The 21,415-nt window shown below is 36.3% G+C and overlaps 1 protein-coding gene across 3 annotated transcripts; it reads left to right on the top strand.

Annotated features, from left to right (window-relative positions):
- Window positions 1-976: 976 nt before the first annotated feature.
- On the top strand, window positions 977-4,800 carry LOC112738326 (growth-regulating factor 3). 3 transcript variants are annotated; one of them, XM_025788725.3, is made up of 4 exons: window positions 977-1,609; window positions 1,920-2,325; window positions 3,197-3,628; window positions 4,501-4,800. In XM_025788725.3, exons 1-3 carry the CDS (start codon window positions 1,408-1,410, stop codon window positions 3,606-3,608), a joined length of 1,020 nt encoding a protein of 339 aa, XP_025644510.1. In that variant the 5' UTR covers window positions 977-1,407; the 3' UTR covers window positions 3,609-3,628; window positions 4,501-4,800. The 3 variants fall into 3 exon arrangements, with proteins under 3 accessions (XP_025644510.1, XP_025644509.1, XP_025644508.1); XM_025788724.3 differs by having other exon boundaries at window positions 985-1,609; window positions 3,194-3,628; window positions 4,504-4,800; XM_025788723.3 differs by having other exon boundaries at window positions 986-1,609; window positions 3,194-3,628.
- The last annotated feature ends 16,615 nt before the right edge of the window (window positions 4,801-21,415 follow it).

Raw genomic sequence — 21,415 nt, 5'->3', positions numbered from 1 at the left:
TTCGAACCAAGCTGGTTCAAATTAGTGTGAATTTCGTTAAACAATTCGAGCTGATTAGATTCGAATTATATATAAATGCAATTCGAACTAAACTGGTTCGAATTGCATAGAGAAGTGCTTTGGTTGATTGATGAAACAATTTTTAATTTGGCGGATTCACATCATTTCTGGCTTCCCTTGGCTAAACAAAAAAGAATAAAGAATCATAGATCTATGGGGGAGTGAAACATAATTCCTCAGTGGTGTAGATACAACAGAGTACCAAGCGGGTTTGTAGAAAATAAAAAGGTGACTACCATAAGGAAAAACGGTGAGAAGCATAATATTATTATTAAAAAATAAAATTTGCTTATTTATAATAATAATAATAATAATAATAATAATAATAATAATGATTAATTTTAGGAGATGCCGTATCTACTTAAATCACCACATTAGGTAGAACACCTAACCCATAATCATACAAATATTAAAATGCGAAAATGTACATGTTATAAAATTTGTTGTGAAGATATTAAAAAAAAACGGTTTCTTAGTTTCTGAGTTTCCGGAGTGTGTCAAGAGACACAAGTTGGCAGAGAGACAGGTTGGCAGCAGAACTGCATCATCAGCATCACCATGCATCACTCTAATCAGAACCATCTGTTTTACATTACACGTACAGAAGATTCTGTAGCCATATGGTCCCTGCAAATAAATAGAAATATACCTACTCTACTCCAAGCCCCTACACTTATTAATAACTAATAAGTAAATTTTATACTAAAATAACACTGTTTTATAAAAGTTCACATAATTCTTTTTAATTTTATTTTTTATTTGTGTCTTAAATAAGAATACAAATGAAACAAATTAATATTACTCAAAGTTTCTAAATAAATTAAATAACTATTTGTAAACAAATAAAATTTTAAAAAATAGAAAAGTTCATATCAAAACTGAAAAAGTATAAAAGAATATCATTATTTAAATATCTAAATGTTCATATCAACAAAACACTAGACAAGTTTATGAATAAAAAGAGAATTTCATAAAAAAAAATTAATACCAAAAAGAATTTGTTAATATCCTCCTGCTGGGAGTTTTTGTTAAATGTTGAAATAAGTACGAAACCAAAATCTAATAATGATAATGAAATCAGTGTGAACACAAAAATATGATAATTTTGTGTCCAAAAAAACATTTTTCCCCCAACAAAAGCAACACACACACATGCTCACTCACACACTTTGCTATAATGGTTTTCACACTGAATCTGTCTTCTCTTTCTTTCACTCCACTCTTTGCTCTGAAATCAACTTTAATTTCTGTTTCCTTTTTTACTTGCATACACATCAGAAATAAATAAGCATATCTCCTTCAATTTGATCCTATTACTTGTCATTGTTTCCTTATTGCTTTAATTTGATGATGAACAACAGTAGCAGCAGCAGTAGTAGTAGGAACAGTAGGTTTCCTTTCACCCCATCACAGTGGCAAGAACTTGAACACCAAGCTCTAATATACAAATACATGGCTTCAGGTACCACTGTCCCTCCTGATCTTCTCTTCACTCTCAAAAGAAGCCATTTCAATTTGCCTCATCACCAACCAGCTCAACAACAACACTGTGAGTTTCTTTTTCTTATTAATATATATTCATTTTCCATAGTACTATATATTAGTTTTCGGTTTAATAAATTAATTTTGATATACTGACTGTCTAAATTTACACAAGTCATTCTTGTGTTTGTTTATATGATCATTCATGAATTAGATTGTTAAAAATAATTATTTAATGTGGTAATATAAAATTAAATATATGTGTAAATTTTTTTATATTATTAATGTATTAAAATTACATTTAAAAAAAAAAAATAGAATATGTGTATGCATTATTTGACAAAAAAGGAAGGGGTTTTGGGTGTGAGTTTGTGCAGTTGGATGGAACTATCTTGAAATGGGTTTGGGAAGAAAAATAGACCCGGAACCAGGGAGGTGTAGAAGAACAGATGGAAAAAAATGGAGGTGCTCAAAAGAGGCATACCCAGATTCAAAGTACTGTGAAAGGCACATGCACCGAGGGAAAAACCGTTCAAGAAAGCCTGTGGAACTTTTGAAAACAACAACAAACACAAGCAATAGTGCTTCTTCAGCAACAACCCACACCATCATCTCATCATCATCAATCACTAAAACTAATGAGCACCCTCAACAACGTTCTTGCTATAATAATGGTTCAAATCTTCTTCATCAGCATTCCTTTGTCTTCAATTCCCACACTCCATCAAGGTCATCAACATCTGCTGTTGCTTTTTCATTTCCAGACAACACTGCTCCCTCCAGGTTTCTCTTTCAATAATATAATTATTATTCTAAAACCCATATTTTTTGTTCCAAATATAGATATTAGGATCTTAATTAATCGCCTTTCCTCTATATGTGGGGTTTGAAGTTATCTTTTATAGGTCCCATAATATAAGACAGACGGTTGGGTAAGATATTAGTGTCTGTACTTTGACACTATATATAGCATTATTTTTTTTTTTTTTCTAAATCATGTTTTGGCCATATTGATCAGGGAAAAGGGGCAAATTATGCTGGTCTTTCTAAAGTTCGGTAAAATTGATAGCAATTTCTTTTTCAACTTTGTTACCTATAGAAACCTAACTAGTTACGCATGTAAAATATATATTAAAAATAAATTAAATAATTTATATATTTATACATAGTACAAAATAATTAATTTGATGACCGATATGCATATAGGAAGAGTTTTAAGTGTACCGAAAACACCGGTATTTCAATTGTTTTAACGGATCTGAATTATAAAAAATATATATAATATATATTAATTAAAATCAATAGTTGTTAACATTGGTATTTTCAATTCACTTGAAATTTTTCCGTACATATATTATTTTTCTTTTTTCTAGTCGTCTAAATGACATTAACCTTCTAATAGTTGAAATTGTCTTAAATTTGTAGACAAATTTAGTTTTAACTTTTACAGAAACAGAAAGTTACAGAGTATACTATTACTTAAATATAAGTAGAAATCATTGAATGTTTTGAAAAATACAGAAAGTTCGAGTTGAATTTTACCAAACTTGAAGGTGATAATTGTAATTTATCCTAAAAGATGCTTAATTGATGTGCTAGTGAATGATGAATCAAATCCTCTTTGTTAATTTCTCTTGTAAAAATGTAACAGTAGGTACGTCTATGGAGTGAAAGAGGAAGCGGATGAACGTGCTTTCTTCAAAGAACCTTCTAGCACATTGAAAAGCTTCTCTGGATCCTCCATGGACGATTCATGGCAACTCACACCATTGACCATAAGCACCTCATCTTCTTCTTCCTCCACAAAACAGAGGAGTTGCACAAGTTTATCCAACAATAGTGACTACTCGTACTTGCAACTTGAGAGCCTCAATGAGCGCTCAAAAAATCAAGAACAAGATCAGAAGACTACTGTTCATAGCTTCTTTGATGAATGGCCCCACAAAGGCAGAGGATTTGATTCCGATGACAAATGTTCTTCCACAACCAAATTATCAATTTCCATTCCATCAACATCTTTTCATGACTTTCCCGTCCTTCAGTTCAAGAACCCACCTGGCTGCTGATTATTCAACCCTTTCATCATGTCAGTTATACTCTCTCTCATTGTTCTTTTTATTTTTCTTTGATTTCTTGTTCCTTCGTTGTTATCTTCTAGCTAAACGGTTTATTTGGTTAGTTTTCATGTAAAGGTGGTGATAGTTGAAAATTTGTGAAACGATTTAATAAATTTGACTAAATTGTCCGTTAACTATCAACTTTATACGAATACAAATATATGTAAACTTTCATTTTAATTTTTTCAAATGATAACATCACTTTTAATAAAAAAATATATTTATAGCGAAAGTTTATCAAATTAAAATGGTATTATCTTTTTTAAATTATAAATATAGGTTAATAATTAAATTAATTTTTAAAAAATCAGTTATTTTTTAAATTTGTCTTTAAAAAATTTTATGAATTAAATTAGTCTATCTAAAATTATAAATTAATTATTTTTGTCCTTCTATTAGTTAATAGTCAACTATTAATAATATAGAACGTTAACTAACAATGGACAATATATATGACATCTAACATATTTAATTGGATGTTAAATAAATATATTTATAAAAATATATTAATTTAATCTATTTTTTCAATTATATAAACATCAATCCTAATATAATTTAACGAAATTAAATTGATAAATTTTCATAAATATATTTATTTAGCGTTTAATAAAATGTTAGGTATCATCATATATGATGTGATTTAACATTTAATATCATCAATTGTTGATAAAAATTATTAAAAGATAAAAATAATTAATTTATAATTATTAAAGAATTAATTTAATTAACAAAATTTTTTAAAAAATAAATTTAAAGAATAAACCATTTTTTAAGAGCTAAATCTGATTATTAACCGATATAAATATTCACCTTTTCTTTTATGTGGCCTTAAAATGTGTAGTAGAGGACTAAAGGTTGAGCTATGCCTTGAACAATGGGATCATTGTACGGCCAATAGAGTACTTTAGAAGTGGGGTTCAGATGCCGAGGTCATCCTTCAATTGCTCCGGCCGGTGCTCCTCTTTGTTTTTCATTTCTTTTTTCTTTTTGTTTTCCCTTAATCTACTATAAATGGAGTTCTGTATCCATGGAGAGATCCAAAATGTTGTAGTTGTTACTTGAGATTATATGTTAATGCTTTCTCAGATAATCAGTTGTACCATGTCAAGCATGTTATTTAAATATAACATTTTGTGACCCACCTAGTGTCTCTCGGATTTTTTTTTATTTAAATTAAATAATTATAATAATTACAAAAATATTTAATAAAAAAACTTACAAAAATACACGAGGACTTATATTTCGGGTACAGAGCGAAAAAATGCGTTAAACCCACAAATTGGGGACCTGTACCCAAAAAAAAATTTGTGGGTACCTGTACCCAAAAAAAAAAAAAAAAAATCGAGCGTACTTGGAATATGACAGAACAACGTAGTTATGATAAACTGGGTGCGTTGTACCCGCAATATAGATAAAGGCCAAATTTAGAATACTGTATTCGAGTTACGTGTATAAGTTTATAGGATTTTTTGTATCTTAGATAAGTATATTTAAAAAAAAAGGTTTATATAAGTAGTTTGTTGGTTCAATTATTTATCACACTAAATTTATGTCAATTCCATCAATTCTTCCTTTTGTTATTTCTCAAAAGAATTACTAGTAATAAGTTCTTTTATGTGGTAGTTTATTCCAATGAGATTATTAAAAATGGTGAAGAGAGAGTGATATTTTTGTGTAATTCATCTGTGATGCTGCACACTTATCGTGTTAATTTTTTAGATGCGCTTAAAATTGTTGTATTGAGCAACATAAGGGCAATTGGTTTAAAGGAAGTTGGCAAAGTCACATATAGATTCCTATCAGTACTGTCTGGTGAAAATTTTATTAACAGGACGTTTTGGGTTAAAGCCAATAAACACGTTAGTATAATATTTGATGTACATATTAGGCTAATACCGCAACATGTTATGGAGTGGTATGCTGTGGTTCATGATGTAGGAGGTGGTTCTGGGTCATCTTCTTCAATACCCAAAGCAGTCCCAGTATTGGCGAGGCCATTCACTTTGCTGATCCTTGAGATAATGTTGATGTAGACTTGAGTGAGTCTGATTCAGATTATGTGGCTGAAAGCGGGTCATCCAACAAAAGTGATTTATATGAGGAGTATGTAACGGAGACTCTAGCTTGTAGGGGTGCTCGGTTTCTTCTTCTCCCTATTGGTCATTCTACGGTTATCAGAAGTTCTAACCCATTATCACACTTTTAATCTAGATGCAATGCAACTAGATTACCCTTTCAATCTTAGCGACAGCAAGATTACAACATGGATGGCGGGGGTAGAATTTTGAGTGGGCCACAAATTTAGGAGTGGATATGCTGTGTTGATTGCAGTGATACTGCATTCGAAGAAATAGTGAAACAAGGTTTTGGAGTCCAATAGACTGAAATACCATTGTCGATGCAAGAAATTTTCTGCTGGGTGTCCTGACAAATGAATTTTTGCCGGTATAGAAATTATCAAATGATCAATCGTAGTATAGTCTAAACCGGCGCAAAATCCTTCATCAAACAAATCTACAATCTATATCCGAGAGTACTAGTCTCCCGAGTCGTTCTCCCTTGGAATTGCCAAAGTGTGCATCTTATTGATTTAGTAAGCCTTGTTGGGATTCTTTGAAGGTTTTAGCAAAGTAATGAGAAACAAACAATCAATTATCAAAAGACTTGGCTTAGGGTTGGCATTAGAAATTCTATCCTTATAGTCCATTCAATGTTGACAACAATTAGGCCTTGCTTCATTTAGTTATCCCCTAGGTATAGAGGGAGGTCAAATGAAAGCAATCAACTTGAGTCACAAGTCCTAGCTTCACCTTATGGGAATCTAGCTTTAGTGCACTCCAAGCCAACTAGCAATCCCTAATTCCAAATCAACTATTGATACAACTATTCAACTTCTTCCAAGGACCAAACCCTATGCCAAGTGTGAAAATTCTACTCCATAGCTAGTGTTGTCATTTTATCAAACATGTGATGAGCAAGAAGGAAAGTCATAGGAAAATGAGAAGAAAAGTCGAATTGAAAGTATTGCAACACAAAGATCTAACAACAAGCCTCAAAGAGTAGCAATGAAAATCGAATTCTCAAAATAGAGACGAAATCCAAAATTACAAAGTTGAATTCTAGATCTATGAGAATTGATCAATTGCATCTACTACTTGAAATTGGAGAAGAAAATCTATGACATGAACAATGTGGAGTGAGAATTATAATGGATCTCACCAAAAAGTCATTGAAAATTCAGAAATTAGATGAGGATGAACCCTAGTGAAAAGCTTGGAATCTCCCTCTTCTTCTTCCCAAAGTGTAACTAACTCTCCTCTCCCAAAAATATCTAGATCTAGAAAATGAACTAACTAATTGTCCTTAACCCTTGCTCCTTTGGTCTTCTTAAGCTTTTCCCGCCAAGGTGTTTCCCCAAAAGTGGGATCCTTAACTGCCTCCACGCCTAAGTCACGTGACTTCTTAAAAAAATAATATTCGCAAATCGGCGCGCACGCGCAAGGTACGCGCACGCGCCGTTGAGACGTCTTGTAATGTGCGCGGAGGCGTGATGTACGCGTGCGCACCCATGAAGATCCTGGCTTAGCCGCTTCTCAAGCGGCCTCTTGGCTTTGGCTTCACGTTGCCCTATCCGCGCGAGCGCGCCAAGTGTGCGCACGCGCCCATGCGGAAATTTCCAAAGCTTAATCCTCATGCTTCCTTCCTTTGTACCCATCTTCCTTCTCTCTTTCGGTCCATTCCTACTCTATATCCTGAAACCACTTAACACACAAGTCACGGCATCGAATGGCATCAAGAGAAGATTAGAAATGTATCTATTTTAGTGCGAAATAAGCATGTTTTCATTCATGAGGCGAAACTAGGAAAGGAATGCAAAATCTTGTATTTTCATATAGAAAGTGTGTGGAATCATTGATAAAACCCCTGAAATCAGCACAAGATAAACCCTCAAATTGGGGTTTGTCATGTCCATGAAGCCTTCTCGTATCACTACGGAAAAATCTGAACTATTGGTAAATATTGTTTCGTAGTATATTTTGAATTAAAGTAATGTTGATTAAAGTTTGTGTTACATGATGAAAATTGAGAGTTCTCTCGTAGGGAGGTGCGGAGGTTCGGAGGGCCACATAACTGTTTGGTGCCAACGATGTCTCAAGACCATGCTCATTTGGATAGCACTTTGATTTGCACTGTTATCCTGCCAATTATACATGCTAATCCGAGTGTATCCATACCAGTGCTACAAAGTGCAGTGCAACCAAGCTATCATTTCAAGCCATTATATCGAAAGGTGTGGATGGCAAAGCAAGAGGCGATTGGGAAGAGTCATACAATAAGCTTCCTATACTCTTACAAGCTTTGTCTGACTACCTCCTTAGCACCGTACATGATTGTATTGCTATTCCATATTACAATGGGAATCTCATTGACAGAGAGTATAGCCAGCTTAATAAAGTGTTCTAGACATTTTCCCCGTGTGTCGAAACTTTTAAGCACAGCAAGTCGTTTGTGTTAGTTAATGGGACACACTTGTATGGCAAGTACGGGAGTGTGCTATTAATCGCTGTTAATCAAGATGGAAACAACAATATTCTGCCTATAGGATTTGTGATTGTGGAGTCGAAGTCTGCCGAGTTATAGTCATTCTTCCTAACGAATTTGAGGTAGCATGTCACTCCGCAACAAGGTATACTTCTCATATCAGATAGATCACAAGTCATTCAAGCCGCCCTTAATGCGACTGATAAACCACTATTTTATGGTTTATCTTGTACTCAATTGAGTGGTTTTTATCAACTCTTTACCCACTTATTCATACTATTTGTATGTTTTACATTTTCCTTCCTGGTTTTGTGCTATGATTGAAAACATGCTTCTTTGATCTTATATTTGCTTATTATTAATCCTCTCTTATTACCATTAGATGCCTTGATATGTGTGTTAAGTGTTTTCAGAGATTACAGGGCAGGAATGGCTCAGAGGATGGAAAGGAAGCATGCAAAAGTGGAAGGAATACAAGAAGTTGGAGAAACTGCTAAGCTGTCCAGCCTGACCTCTTTGTACTCAAACGGTTATAACTTTAGCTACAAAGGTCCAAACGACGCGGTTCCAATTGCGTTGGAAAGATAACGTCCAGGGCTTCGATTTTATATATAATATGCCATAGTTGCCTTGACGCTAGATGACGCGAACGCGTTATCCACGCGGACGCATCGCATCTGCGAACTTCAATCCGCGCGACCGCGTGGGCGACGCCTCCGCGTCACTTGAACGTACCAGAATACACTGGGGGCGATTTCTGGGCTGTTTTTGACCCAGTTTGTGGCCCAGAAAACACAGATTAGAGGCTATAAAGTGGGGGAATGCATCCATTCAAAGGGAGCTCGCCAATTTTCACTTTCCATGATTTAGATTTAGTTTGAGAGAGGTTCTCTCCTCTCTCTCTTAGGATTAGGATTAGGATTTAGGACTTCTCTTAGTTTGTAAGAGTGACTCTCGATCCAGGTTTAATATTTACTTTAATGCTTTTATGCGTACTTATAAATGTTGCCAACTTGACTTATGAACCCTTTCCATATTATGATTTGAATTAATAATGATATTTGAGGTATTTCAGTTATTGATTGATTTCTCTTTAATTTGTGTTACCATTGTTTTCAATCTGAAGATATTCTATTCCAGCAATTTACTTTTTCTCTTTTTGGTCTTGGTTAAGAAATCAGTAACTCAACAGTTATCAAACTCAACATAATTGATAATCGTTATCTTGCTAATTGAACTGAACTTCAATAATCCCAACTTTTTCTTAGGAAATAAATAGGATTCGAAGGTCAACTAATTAGTCCCTTGAATTTTCTTTACTTTAGTAAAGGTTAACTAAGTGGAATTTAGATTCAACTTTCGTTATTGTTGAGGGAGGTAACCAAGTTGAACTTCCAATTCCTTTTACCTTGCCAGAAGTTTGCTTTACAGTATTTATTTATCTTAATTGCCATTTACTCTACTTGTCATTCAAATCACTTGCTTCTCACCTTCTAAACTCCGATTACAACCTTTATAGCCAATAATAAGAACATACTTCCTTGCAGTTCCTTGAGAAGATGACCCGAAGTTTGAATACTCGGTTAACAATTTTTAAGGGGTTTGTTACTTGTGACACCCAAAACGTTTGTAAGAAAGGTTGATTGCTTGGTTTAGTAACTATACTCACAACAAGAGTTTACTATGACCTCTAAACCATCAATCATCCGCTCTTTCAAAATGGCGCCGTTGCCGGGGAACTGCTAACGTGTGCCTTATTATTGGTTATTGTAAATATTTTTCTTTTGCTTGTTTCTCTATTTTTGTTTTTCCTTTTTATCTTTATTTGCTACCATGAACTCTCACCCCTCTCGCTTTGAGTTTGGTTCTAACTTTGTTGAAGGAAATAGAAGTTACAGCAGGAATATACATCAAGGTCCGACCAATCAAGGATGGATGGAGCCACGAGGATCTAATCAACCTTTTAGGCAACAACACCTTCCAAGATATCATGGACAAATACCATTCTACCGTGCATACCCAGCTGAAAGATATGGTGGACAACCTTGTAACTACCAACAAGCCCCACCCCGTGCATATAAACCATCCTTTCAACATAACCTCGAACCACCACACTCACAAGCTTCTCTTCACCATTCGCCACCATATGATCCTTCCTTACCCCAGTACCAATCCAATCACTCCCAACCACCACCACTTCTCTATGTATCATGCCCAAGTCCGGCAACCCGAGAAGCAGAGGTTCGCCTAAAGGAAACAGTAAATAAATTTCAAACAACCATTCGACAACTGGAGCAAGTAGTAATTCAATGGGTTTCTAGGCGCTCAAATACACAAGGATTAGCCACAGCCCCATGTGAACAATCTAATGAAGAGTGTAGCATGAAGGAGATACCATAAACTCCAGTGGACAAGACAGAGAATGAATTCGTACTAGAACAGGTAGAAGAAGCTGTCATTGTTCAGGAAGAAGAGTTGGTTGAAGATCTAGGAGATGCTGAACCTCCATGGGAATCCAGAACTGAGGAGAACCCCATCAAGGACGCTATAGTTGATGCTAAGGAGGATATTGTACAATCTCCAAGGCAAGTTGTTTATGAAGAATCAGACAGAATAACCCAGAACACAAATTCCCTTGATGATGATAGTCACAAGTCAAATTCTCTTAGTAATGAACTGGCATCCGCAAGTGAATTCTCTGAGGTCGAAGAATCTTCCCCAAGTGAATATGAAGACGATGCGGAGGTAGATTTCTCTCAACCTCCAATCTATGACTCAAGTGATGAGGAAGACATAGAAGACTTTGACAAGGACACAGATACAATTGTAGAACCTTGCAAGGAAGTGGAGGAATTTACAGAAGAGCACAAGGGAGTAGAACTTACAGAACCACTGGAAACACCTATCTCAAGGCCATTACCACCTAATACAAGCTTCAGGTGGGTACAATCCTTAACCTGTAACTTTACTTATTCACTTGAATATGGTTTGCTTGAAACAGATGGCCAGCTTAGAGCTCTTTGCGGCTTTAAGAGTAAGAGGGAAATGGCTCGTACTCAGAGTTGGTGCACAAGGTTCAATAAGGTTCCACGCTTCACCTCAAAGTACACGGATTGGTATCATGCTCAATTGCATGGATCACGGAGAACGTTTGGTGAGATTCTACTTTTTAAACCGCCCGGATGGAAACATGTAGATCAAGACGGAGGCGGACTTAAAAACAAAGGTTGGGATCATAAATTCTGTTCTGACATACGTCATCCCGGGAGCCTGAAAATCTGCTTGAAGCTGATCAGAAGCTTCACATGCCTAGTTTGGGACCCCGGAGGCTGTTGGCATTCTAAACATTGGTGGAGATTTCTGGATGAATTTAAACACAAGCCACCATAGCAGGAAGCTCTTCCAATGTACAACTTAAGGACTTTAACTAAAAGTGCTAGGTGGGAGATAACCCACCATGGTATGATCATTCCTTTTGCAATTTTAATTTTATTTAGTTTTGTTTGTTTTTGAATTTTATTTCATTTTATTGAACCTGGAATCATGCATAGCATTCACATTAAGCATTGCATTCTGCATACTTCATTCTGCATTCATAAAAAAAAAAAACGTCACGCGACGCGTCCGCGTCGCAAGGAGAGGGGAGAAAATAAAAAACGAACAGAGAGTCATGCTGGAGCGTGGCTGGAGGCGTGCCCGTGGCACAAATCGTCCCACGCGACCGCGTGCCCCACGTGGCAGCGTGACCAGGATTTCGACGTAATAATGGTGCACAGCCGAAAGTTGTGCTAGAGTGGAGCTGGACTGGCGTTGGACACGCAGTCCATCTCACGCGACCGCGTGCCCCACGCGGCCGCATCACATCCTACTAAGTGCCCACCCACCCGATCGCGTGTCCCACGCGATCGCGTCACCCAATATTTGGCAATTAATGATTTTTGAACAGAGAGTTGTGCGAGAGCGAGGCTGTCCTCGCGCCAGTAGCATAAACGGGTCACGCGACCACGTGACCGACGCGACCGCGTGACCGACGCGACCGCGTCAATCAGTATAAGCGCAAGTCGCGCGACCGCGTGCCCCATGCGTCCTCGTCGCTTGCGTCGCACAGTTTATCCTAATTTGCCAAATATCTTATCTTTTCTCTCCCAATCCTAATTTTTCCTCCCTCCTTTCTTACTTATTTCTTCTTCCCTTCTTTCCCTTCTCATTCTTCTTCTCTTTTATTTTATTTTATTTAAATACTTTCATCCATTGCATTTTAATTGTGTGCATATTTTTTTTCTTTTCTAAAATTATTATTTTTCCATTGGTGTCACTTGTTCATATTCAACTGTTGTGTCTTTTCTGGTATTATTTGGTGCTTAGTGACTTGTTTACACTGTCGGGTAATATTATTTAAATCAATGCTAATCTTTTATGATATTTGTATTCCTTTTTGCATTGACATGAGCTTATACTGTCTTTCATTACCCACACTCTCCTCCCCTATGTTTCAAATCTTGCATCACTGGCATGCCATGGCTTCAATTATTTTCTCACTTACATGTTGAAGCTTCCATGTAAATGAGACACTTATCATTTGGCATTAACCCACCCATACTTCTTTTATTTTCTTATCTCTATTTCCGGGTTACTCTTCTTCCCTTTTCTCTTTCAGGATGGCCACCCGGAAGGGAACTAGAAGACGTTTACATGGGGAGACAAACAAGTCCATCAGCACAATCCTTGAAGAAAAGCATCAGTTGGAACAGCCCGTCCGCCTGCACATCTCAGCATGCACCGAGGACGGTGTAATCTTTAAGTGTGGGGAGGTCGATACCGACTTCCATGGGTTAGTCACTTCATATTTTTGCACCAATGTTTAATTTTCTTTGTTAAATTAGTTGTTGCATTTGCATATTTATTTGATTTTATGCATCTAGTTACTACTTGGTTAAAGTAATAAAATTCTTCTAAAGACCCTATTTTTGAAAAATTTTACTAATTTAAATTGAAAATTTTTTTTGTTAAATTTGTTTGAAGTTGTATTTGGAACATGGTTTTTGAGCCAAAGAACACACAACCTGTGAGATTTTGAGCTTATTTACATGGTTACATTATTTAACCATAAATATTTTATTCTTGTGTGTTTACTTCTCTATAATTGTGATCTTTACTTTGTTTCAGTCTATATGTCCAATATTTAGTGTATTTACATGCTTGCATATGATTGAGGCCATTATTTGATTTTAGCTCACTTATCCCAAATAAGCCTACCCTTTAAATCACCCTTGTCAGCCACTTTGAGCCTTGAAATCCCCATTTGTTTTATATCTTACCACATCACTAGCCTTAAGCGGAAAACAAATTAATTATCCCAATTGAATCTTTGGTTAGCTTAAGATAGTATGTTAATTAAGTGTGGAAAAACCGTGGGAACATGGGTTAATAAAGAATCCAACCACAGTCTAGCTCTGTCTCTTACAGCAAAAGGGAAAAGCATGAGCCTGTAGACTTCAGGATCTACTCCATTAGTCTTAACAGTATCACAGATCTGCAAGAATTCAGTTAAGAACTGAAAAGGATCTTCAGATGGAAGTCCATGAAACTTGCAGTTTTGCTGCATCAGAGAAACTAATTGAGGTTTCAGCTCAAAGTTGTTTGATCCAATGGTAGGAATGGAGATGCTTCTTCCATGTAAATTGGAATTAGGTGCAGTAAAGTCACCAAGCATCCTCCTTGCATTATTATTATTTTCGGCTGCCATCTCCTCTTCCCGTTCGAAAATTTTTGAAAGGTTATCTCTGGATTGTTGTAATTTAGTTCTCTTAGTTTTCTCTTCAGAGTCCTTTCAGGTTCTGGATCTGCTTCAACAAGAATATTCTTGTCCTTGCTCCTGCTCATATGACAAAGAAGAGGGCACAGAATAATAATAATAAGGTTTAATTATTCTGTTGGTCCCTATAGTTTCACCAAATTTTTAATTAGGTCCCTATACTTTTTTTCCATTCAATTGGGTCCCTACACTGCTTTTAATTTTGTAATTACGTCCTTTTCATGTTAAAAATGTTAAAATTAACATAATATTTTTACCAGAATACATGCGGTCAAAGATTTAATTAAGTTTTTAATTATAAATACCTTCAATTTGCAAATAAATATTCAGTTAACTCTAATATTTTTTACACTAGGAAGGACTTAATTACAAAATTATAGTAGTGTAGGGATCCAATTGAAAAGAAAAAAAGTATAGGGACCTAATTAAAAATTTGGTGAAACTATAGGGACCAACAGAGTAATTAAACCTAATAATAATAATAAGGATCCTTTTTACCCAAGTATAGAGGTTCCCTTTATGTGAGTGAAAGAAAAGTAGAAGAAAAGAGAGAGAGGGAATTTTCGAAAATTGTTTTTGAAAAATGGTTAGTGATTTTCGAAAATAGTTTTTGAAAAAGAGAGAAGATATTTTCGAAAATTAGAGAGAGAGAGTTAGTTAGGTAGTTTTGAAAAAGATAAGAAACAAACAAGAAGTTAGTTAGTTAGTTGAAACAAATTTGAAAATCAATTTTGAAAAGATAAGAAGATAAAAAGTTAGGAAAGATATTTTAAAATCAAATTTTGAAGAAGATAAGATAAGAAGATATTTTTGAAAACATATGATTGAAATTAGTTTTAAAAAAAATTTAATTTTTAAAATCATAATTAATGACTTGATTCACAAGAAATCACAAGATATGATTCTAGAACTTAAAGTTTGAATCTTTCTTAACAAGCAAGTAACAAACTTGAAATTTTTGAATCAAAACATTAATTGATAATGTTATTTTCGAAAATTATGTGAAAAAATAAGAAAAAGATTTTTGAAAAAGATTTTTGAAATTTTCGAAAATAACTAAGAAATTTGAAAAAGATTTGATTTTTGAAAAAGATTTTGAAAAAGATAAGATTTTCAAATTGAAAATTTGATTTGACTCATAAGAAACAACTTGATTTTAAAATTTTTTGAAAAAGTCAAATCTAATTTTCGAAATTTTAAGAGAGAAAAAGGGAAAGATATTTTTTTGATTTTTGAATTTTTATGATGAGAGAGAAAAACAAGAAAAATGATGCAATGCATGAGAGTTATGGATCAAAACAATGAATGCATGCAAGAATGCTATGAATGTCAAGATGAACACCAAGAACACTATGAATGTCAAGATGAACACCAAGAACATATTTTTGAAAAATTTTTAATGCAAGGAAAACATGCAAGACACCAAACTTAGAATTCTTTAATGCTTAGACACTAAGAATTCAAGAATGCATATGAAAAACAAAAAAAAGACACAAAACATGCAAATGCAAAGATCAAACAAGAAGACTTACCAAGAACAACTTGAAGATCATGAAGAACACTATGAATGCATGAAATTTTCGAAAAATGCAAGATGCACATGCAATTGACACCAAACTTGTAACATGACTCAAGACTCAAACAAGAAACACAAAATATTTTTTATTTTTATGATTTTCTAATTTTTTTGGATTTTTATTTTATATTTTTCGAAAATTATTTAGAAAAGAGAAAAATAAGGATTCAAAATTTTTAATATGAATTCCAGGAATCTTATGCTCTAAAGCTCCAATCAAAGGGTCAGGCATGGCTTAATAGCCAGCCAAGCTTTAGTATGTAACTCAGACATGACACATCTAACATGCCCTACAGTCGTATTAGACATGGCTTTACAGCCAGCCATGCTTCATGAAACACTAGAATTCATTCTTAAAAATTCTGAAGAAAAATTATATTTTTGAAAACATTTTTATTAAAAAAATTTTTTTTTTCGAAAACAGGTGAGAAAATTTTGAAATATTTTTGAAAAATTTTTGAAAAGAAAAAGAAAAGAAAGTTACCCAATCTGAGCAATAAGATGAACCGTCAGTTGTCCAAACTCGAACACAACGGCGCCAAAAACTTGGTGCGCGGAAATTGTGATTACACTTTGATTATGTAAAATTCATCGCTCTTTCTTTCCCTGGTAATGGCGCCAAAAACATGATGCCAATACCATGGTTCACAACTTCGCACAACTAACCAGCAAGTGCACTGGGTCGTCCAAGTAATACCTTACGTGAGTAAGGGTCGAATCCCACGGAGATTGTTGGTATGAAGCAAGCTATGGTCACCTTGTAAATCTCAGTCAGGCAGATATAAAGTGATAATGGTGTTTTCGAATAATAATTAATAAGATAGGGATAGAAATACTTATGTAAATCATTGGTGAGAATTTCAGATAAGTGAATAGAGATGCTTTCGTTCCTCTGAACCTTTGCTTTCCTGCTATCTTCATCCAATCAGTCTTACTCCTTTCCATGGCTGGCATTATGTGATACATCACCACTATCAATGGCTACTTTCGGTCATCTCTCAGGAAAATGATCCAATGCCCTGTCACGGCATGGCTAATCGTCTGGAGGCATCACCCTTGTCAATGGTTTCATCTTATCCTCTCAGTGAAAATGATCAACGCACCCTGTCACGGCACGGCTATTCATCTGTCGGTTCTCGATCATGCTGGAATAGGATTTACTATCCTTTTGCGTCTGTCACTACGCCCAGCAATCGCGAGTTTGAAGCTCGTCACAGTCATTCATTCATTGAATCCTACTCGGAATACCACAGACAAGGTTTAGACTTTCCAGATTCTCTTGAATGCCGCCATCATTCTAGCTTACACCACGAAGATTCTGATTAAGAGATCTAAGAGATACTCATTCAGTCGAAGGTAGAACGGAAGTGGTTGTCAGGCACGCGTTCATAGGGAATGATGATGATTGTCACGTTCATCACATTCAGATTGAAGTGCGAATGAATATCTTAGAAGCGAAATAAGATGAATTGAATAGAAAACAGTAGTACTTTGCATTAATCTTTGAGGAACAGCAGAGCTCCACACCTTAATCTATGGAGTGTAGAAACTCTACCGTTGAAAATACATAAGTGAAAGGTCCAGGCATGGCCGAGATGGCCAGCCCCCTAAAACGTGATCAATAGTCTCCTAAGATGAACAATGGATTAAAACTGAGACCAAAGATGTCTAATACAATAGTAAAAGTTCCTATTTATAATAAACTAGCTACTAGGGTTTACAGAAGTAAGTAATTGATGCATAAATCCACTTCCAGGGCCCACTTGGTGTGTGCTTGGGCTGAGCTTGAGTGTTGCACATGTAGAGGTCTTTCTTGGAGTTGAACGCCAGCTTTTGTGCCAGTTTGGGCGTTCAACTCTGGTTTTGGCTCCTTTTCTGGCGCTGGACGCCAGATTTGGGCAGAAAGCTGGCGTTGAACGCCAGTTTACGTCATCTATTCTTGGCCAAAGTATGGACTATTATATTTTTCTGGAAAGCTCTAGATGTCTACTTTTCAAAGCAATTGGAAGCGCGCCATTTCGAGTTCTGTAGCTCCAGAAAATCTACTTTGAGTGCAGGGAGGTCAGAATCCAACAGCATCAGCAGTCCTTCTTCAACCTCTGAATCTGATTTCTGCTCAAGTCCCTCAATTTCAGCCAGAAAATACCTGAAATCACAGAAAAATACACAAACTCATAGTAAAGTCCAGAAATGTGAATTTAACATAAAAACTAATGAAAACATCCCTAAAAGTAACTAGATCCTACTAAAAACATACTAAAAACAATGCCAAAAAGCGTATAAATTATCCGCTCATCACAACACCAAACTTAAATTGTTGCTTGTCCCCAAGCAACTGAAAATCAAATAGGATAAAAAGAAGAGAATATACTATAAATTCCAAACTATCAATGAAACATAGCTCCAATCAAATGAGCGGGACTTATAGCTTTTTGCCTCTTGAATAGTTTTGGCATCTCACTCTATCCATTGAGGTTCAGAATGATTGGCATCTATAGGAACTCAGAGTTCAGATAGTGTTATTGATTCTCCTAGTTCAGTATGATGATTTTTGAACACAGCTTCTTTATGAGTCTTGGCCGTGGCCCTAAGCACTTTGTTTTCCAGTATTACCACCGGATACATAAATGCCACAGACACATAATTTGGGTGAACCTTTTCAGATTGTGACTCAGCTTTGCTAAAGTCCCCAATTAGAGGTGTCCAGGGTTCTTAAGCACACTCTTTTTTTTTTTGCTTTGGACCTTGACTTTAATCGCTCAGTCTCAAGTTTTCACTTGACACCTACACGCCACAAGCACATGGTTAGGGACAGCTTGGTTTAGCCGCTTAGACCAGGATTTTATTCCTTTAGGCCCTCCTATCCACTGATGCTCAAAGCCTTGGGATCCTTTTTATTACCCTTGCCTTTTGGTTTTAAGGGTTATTGGCTTTTTCTGCTTGCTTTTTCTTTTTCTTTTTTTTTCTTTCTATTTTTTTGCCTATTTTTTTTTCTGCAAGCTTTGTTCTTTGCTGCTTTTTCTTGCTTCAAGAATCATTTTTATGATTTTTCAGATTATCAAATAACATGTCTCCTAGTCATCATTCTTTCAAGAGCCAACATATTTAACATTCTTAAACAACAACTTCAAAAGACATATGCACTGTTCAAGCATTCATTCAGAAAACAAGAAGCATTGTCACCACATCAATATAATTAAACTAAGTTCAAGGATAAATTCGAAACTCATGTACTTCTTGTTCTTTTGAATTAAAACATTTTTCATTTAAGAGAGGTGATGGATTCATAGGACATTCATAACTTTAAGACATAGTTACTACTACTAATGATCATGTAATGAAGACACAAACATAGATAAGCACATAACATAAAAAACGAAAAACAGAAGAAATAAGAACAAGGAATGAATCCACCTTAGTGATGGTGGCGTTTCCTTCTTGAGGAACTAATGATGTCCTTGAGCTCTTCTATGTCTCTTCCTTGTCTTTGTTGCTCCTCCCTCATTGCTTTTTGATCTTCTCTTATTTCATGAAGCATGATGGAGTGCTCTTGATGTTCCACCCTTAGTTGTCCCATATTGGAACTCAATTCTCCTAGGGAGGTGTTGATTTGCTCCCAATAGTTTTGTGGAGGAAAGTGCATTTGAGGCATCTCCGGGATCTCATGGTGATGAGCTTCATACGCCTCTTGAGCTCCATGAATGGGCTCTCTTGCTTGCTCCATCTTTTTCTTAGTGATGGGCTTGTCCTCTTTGATGAGGATATCTCCCTCTATGTCAATCTCAGCCGAATTGCATAGGTGGCAAATGAGGTGAGGAAAGGCTAACCTTGCCATAGTGGAGGACTTGTCAGCCACCTTGTAGAGTTCTTGAGGTATAATCTCATGAACTTCCACCTCTTCTCCAATCATGATGCTATGGATCATGATGGCCCGGTCTATAGTAACTTCAGACCGGTTGCTAGTGGGAATGATTGAGCATTAAATGAACTCCAACCATCCTCTAGCTACAGGCTTGAGGTCCAATCTTCTTAGTTGAACCGGCTTACCTTTGGAGTCAATCTTCCATTGAGCTCCTTCTACACATATGTCCATAAGGACTTGGTCCAATCTTTGATCAAAGTTGACTCTCCTTGTGTAGGGGCGTGCGTTCTCTTCCATGTTTGGCAAGTTGAACGCCAACCTCACATTTTCCGGACTAAAATCCAAGTATTTCCCCCGAACCATTGTAATATAGTTCTTTGGATCCGGGTTCTTACTTTGATCATGGTTCTTGGTGATCCATGCATTAGCATAGAACTCTTGAACCATTAGGATGCCGACTTGTTGGATGGGATTTGTTAGGACTTCCCAACCTCTTCTTTGAATTTCATGTCGGATCTCCGTATACTCATTTCTTTTGAGTTTGAAAGGGACCTCAGGGATCACCTTCTTCTTGGCCACAACATCATAGAAGTGGTCTTGATGGGCTTTGGAGATGAACCTTTCCATCTCCCATGACTCGGATGTGGAAGCTTTTGTCTTCTCTTTCCCCTTTCTAGAGGATTCTCCGGTCTTAGGTGCCATCAATGGTAATGGAAAAACAAAAAGCTTATGCTTTTACCACATCAAACTTAGAATTTTGCTCGCCCTCGAGCAATAAAAGAAAGAATAGATGAAGAAGAAGAAGAAATGGAGGAGAGGGAGAGTGGGAAGTGTTTCGGCCAAGAAGGGTGTAGAGGGGTGTGTTGTGTGAATTTGATGAAGAATGGATGGCTTTATATAGGGAAGGGAGGGGGGGTTAAGGTTCGGCCATTTAGGGTGGGTTTGGATGGAAAATTGGTTTTGAATTTTGAAGGTATGTGGAGTTTATGAGGTAGGTTTATGGAGAAGAGTGGATGGATGTGAGTGGTGAAGAGGTGATGGGGAAGAGAGATTGAGGTGATTGGTGAAGGGTTTTTGGGGAAAAGTGTTTATGGGGTTGTGTGAAAGAGAGTGGTGAGAATAAGTGAGTGGAGGTAGGTGGGGATCCTGTGGGGTCCACAGATCCTGAGGTGATCCTGTGGGGTCCACAAATCCTGAGATGATCCTGTGGGGTTCACAGGTCCTGGGGTGTCAAGGATTTGCATCCCTGCACCAATTAGGCATGTAAAATGCCTTTGCACACAACTCTGGGCGTTCAACGCCTATTTGTTGCCATTTCTGGGTGTTCAGCGCCAGAATGCTGCCCATTTTGGGCGTTCAGCGCCAGAACCATGCTCTGTTCTGGCGTTGAACGCCAGGCAGATGCTCCTCCAGGGTGTGATTTTTCTTCTGCTGTTTTTGATTCCGTTTTCAATTTTTATATTTATTTTGTGACTCCTCATGATCATGAACCTATAAAGACATATAACTAAGAAAAATATAGTTAGATAAATAAAAATTGGGTTGCCTCCCAACAAGTGCTTCTTTAATGTCAATAGCTTGACAGTGGGCTCTCATGGAGCCTCACAGATGTTCAGAGCATTGTTGAGACTCTCCAACACCAAACTTAGAGTTTGGATATGGGAGTTCAACACCAAACTTAGAGTTTGGTTGTGGCCTCCCAACACCAAACTTAGAGTTTGACTGTGGGGGCTTGGGTTGACTCTGCTTTGAGAGAAGCTTTTCATGCTTCCTCTCCATGGTTGCAGAGGGAGATCCTTGAGTTTTAAATACAAGGGAGTCCTCATTCCATTGAAGGACTAGTTCACCTCTGTCAACATCAATCACAGCTCTTGCTGTGGCCAGGAAAGGTCTTCCTAAGATGATGGATTCATGCTCTTCCTTTCCAGTATCCAGGACTATGAAATCAGCAGGGATGTAAA

Source organism: Arachis hypogaea, chromosome 13 (assembly GCF_003086295.3).
Source record: "Arachis hypogaea cultivar Tifrunner chromosome 13, arahy.Tifrunner.gnm2.J5K5, whole genome shotgun sequence".
Taxonomy (NCBI): domain Eukaryota; kingdom Viridiplantae; phylum Streptophyta; class Magnoliopsida; order Fabales; family Fabaceae; genus Arachis; species Arachis hypogaea.
The sequence above is the reverse complement of the archived record's forward strand: the minus strand, read 5'-3'. Positions and strand labels throughout refer to the sequence as shown.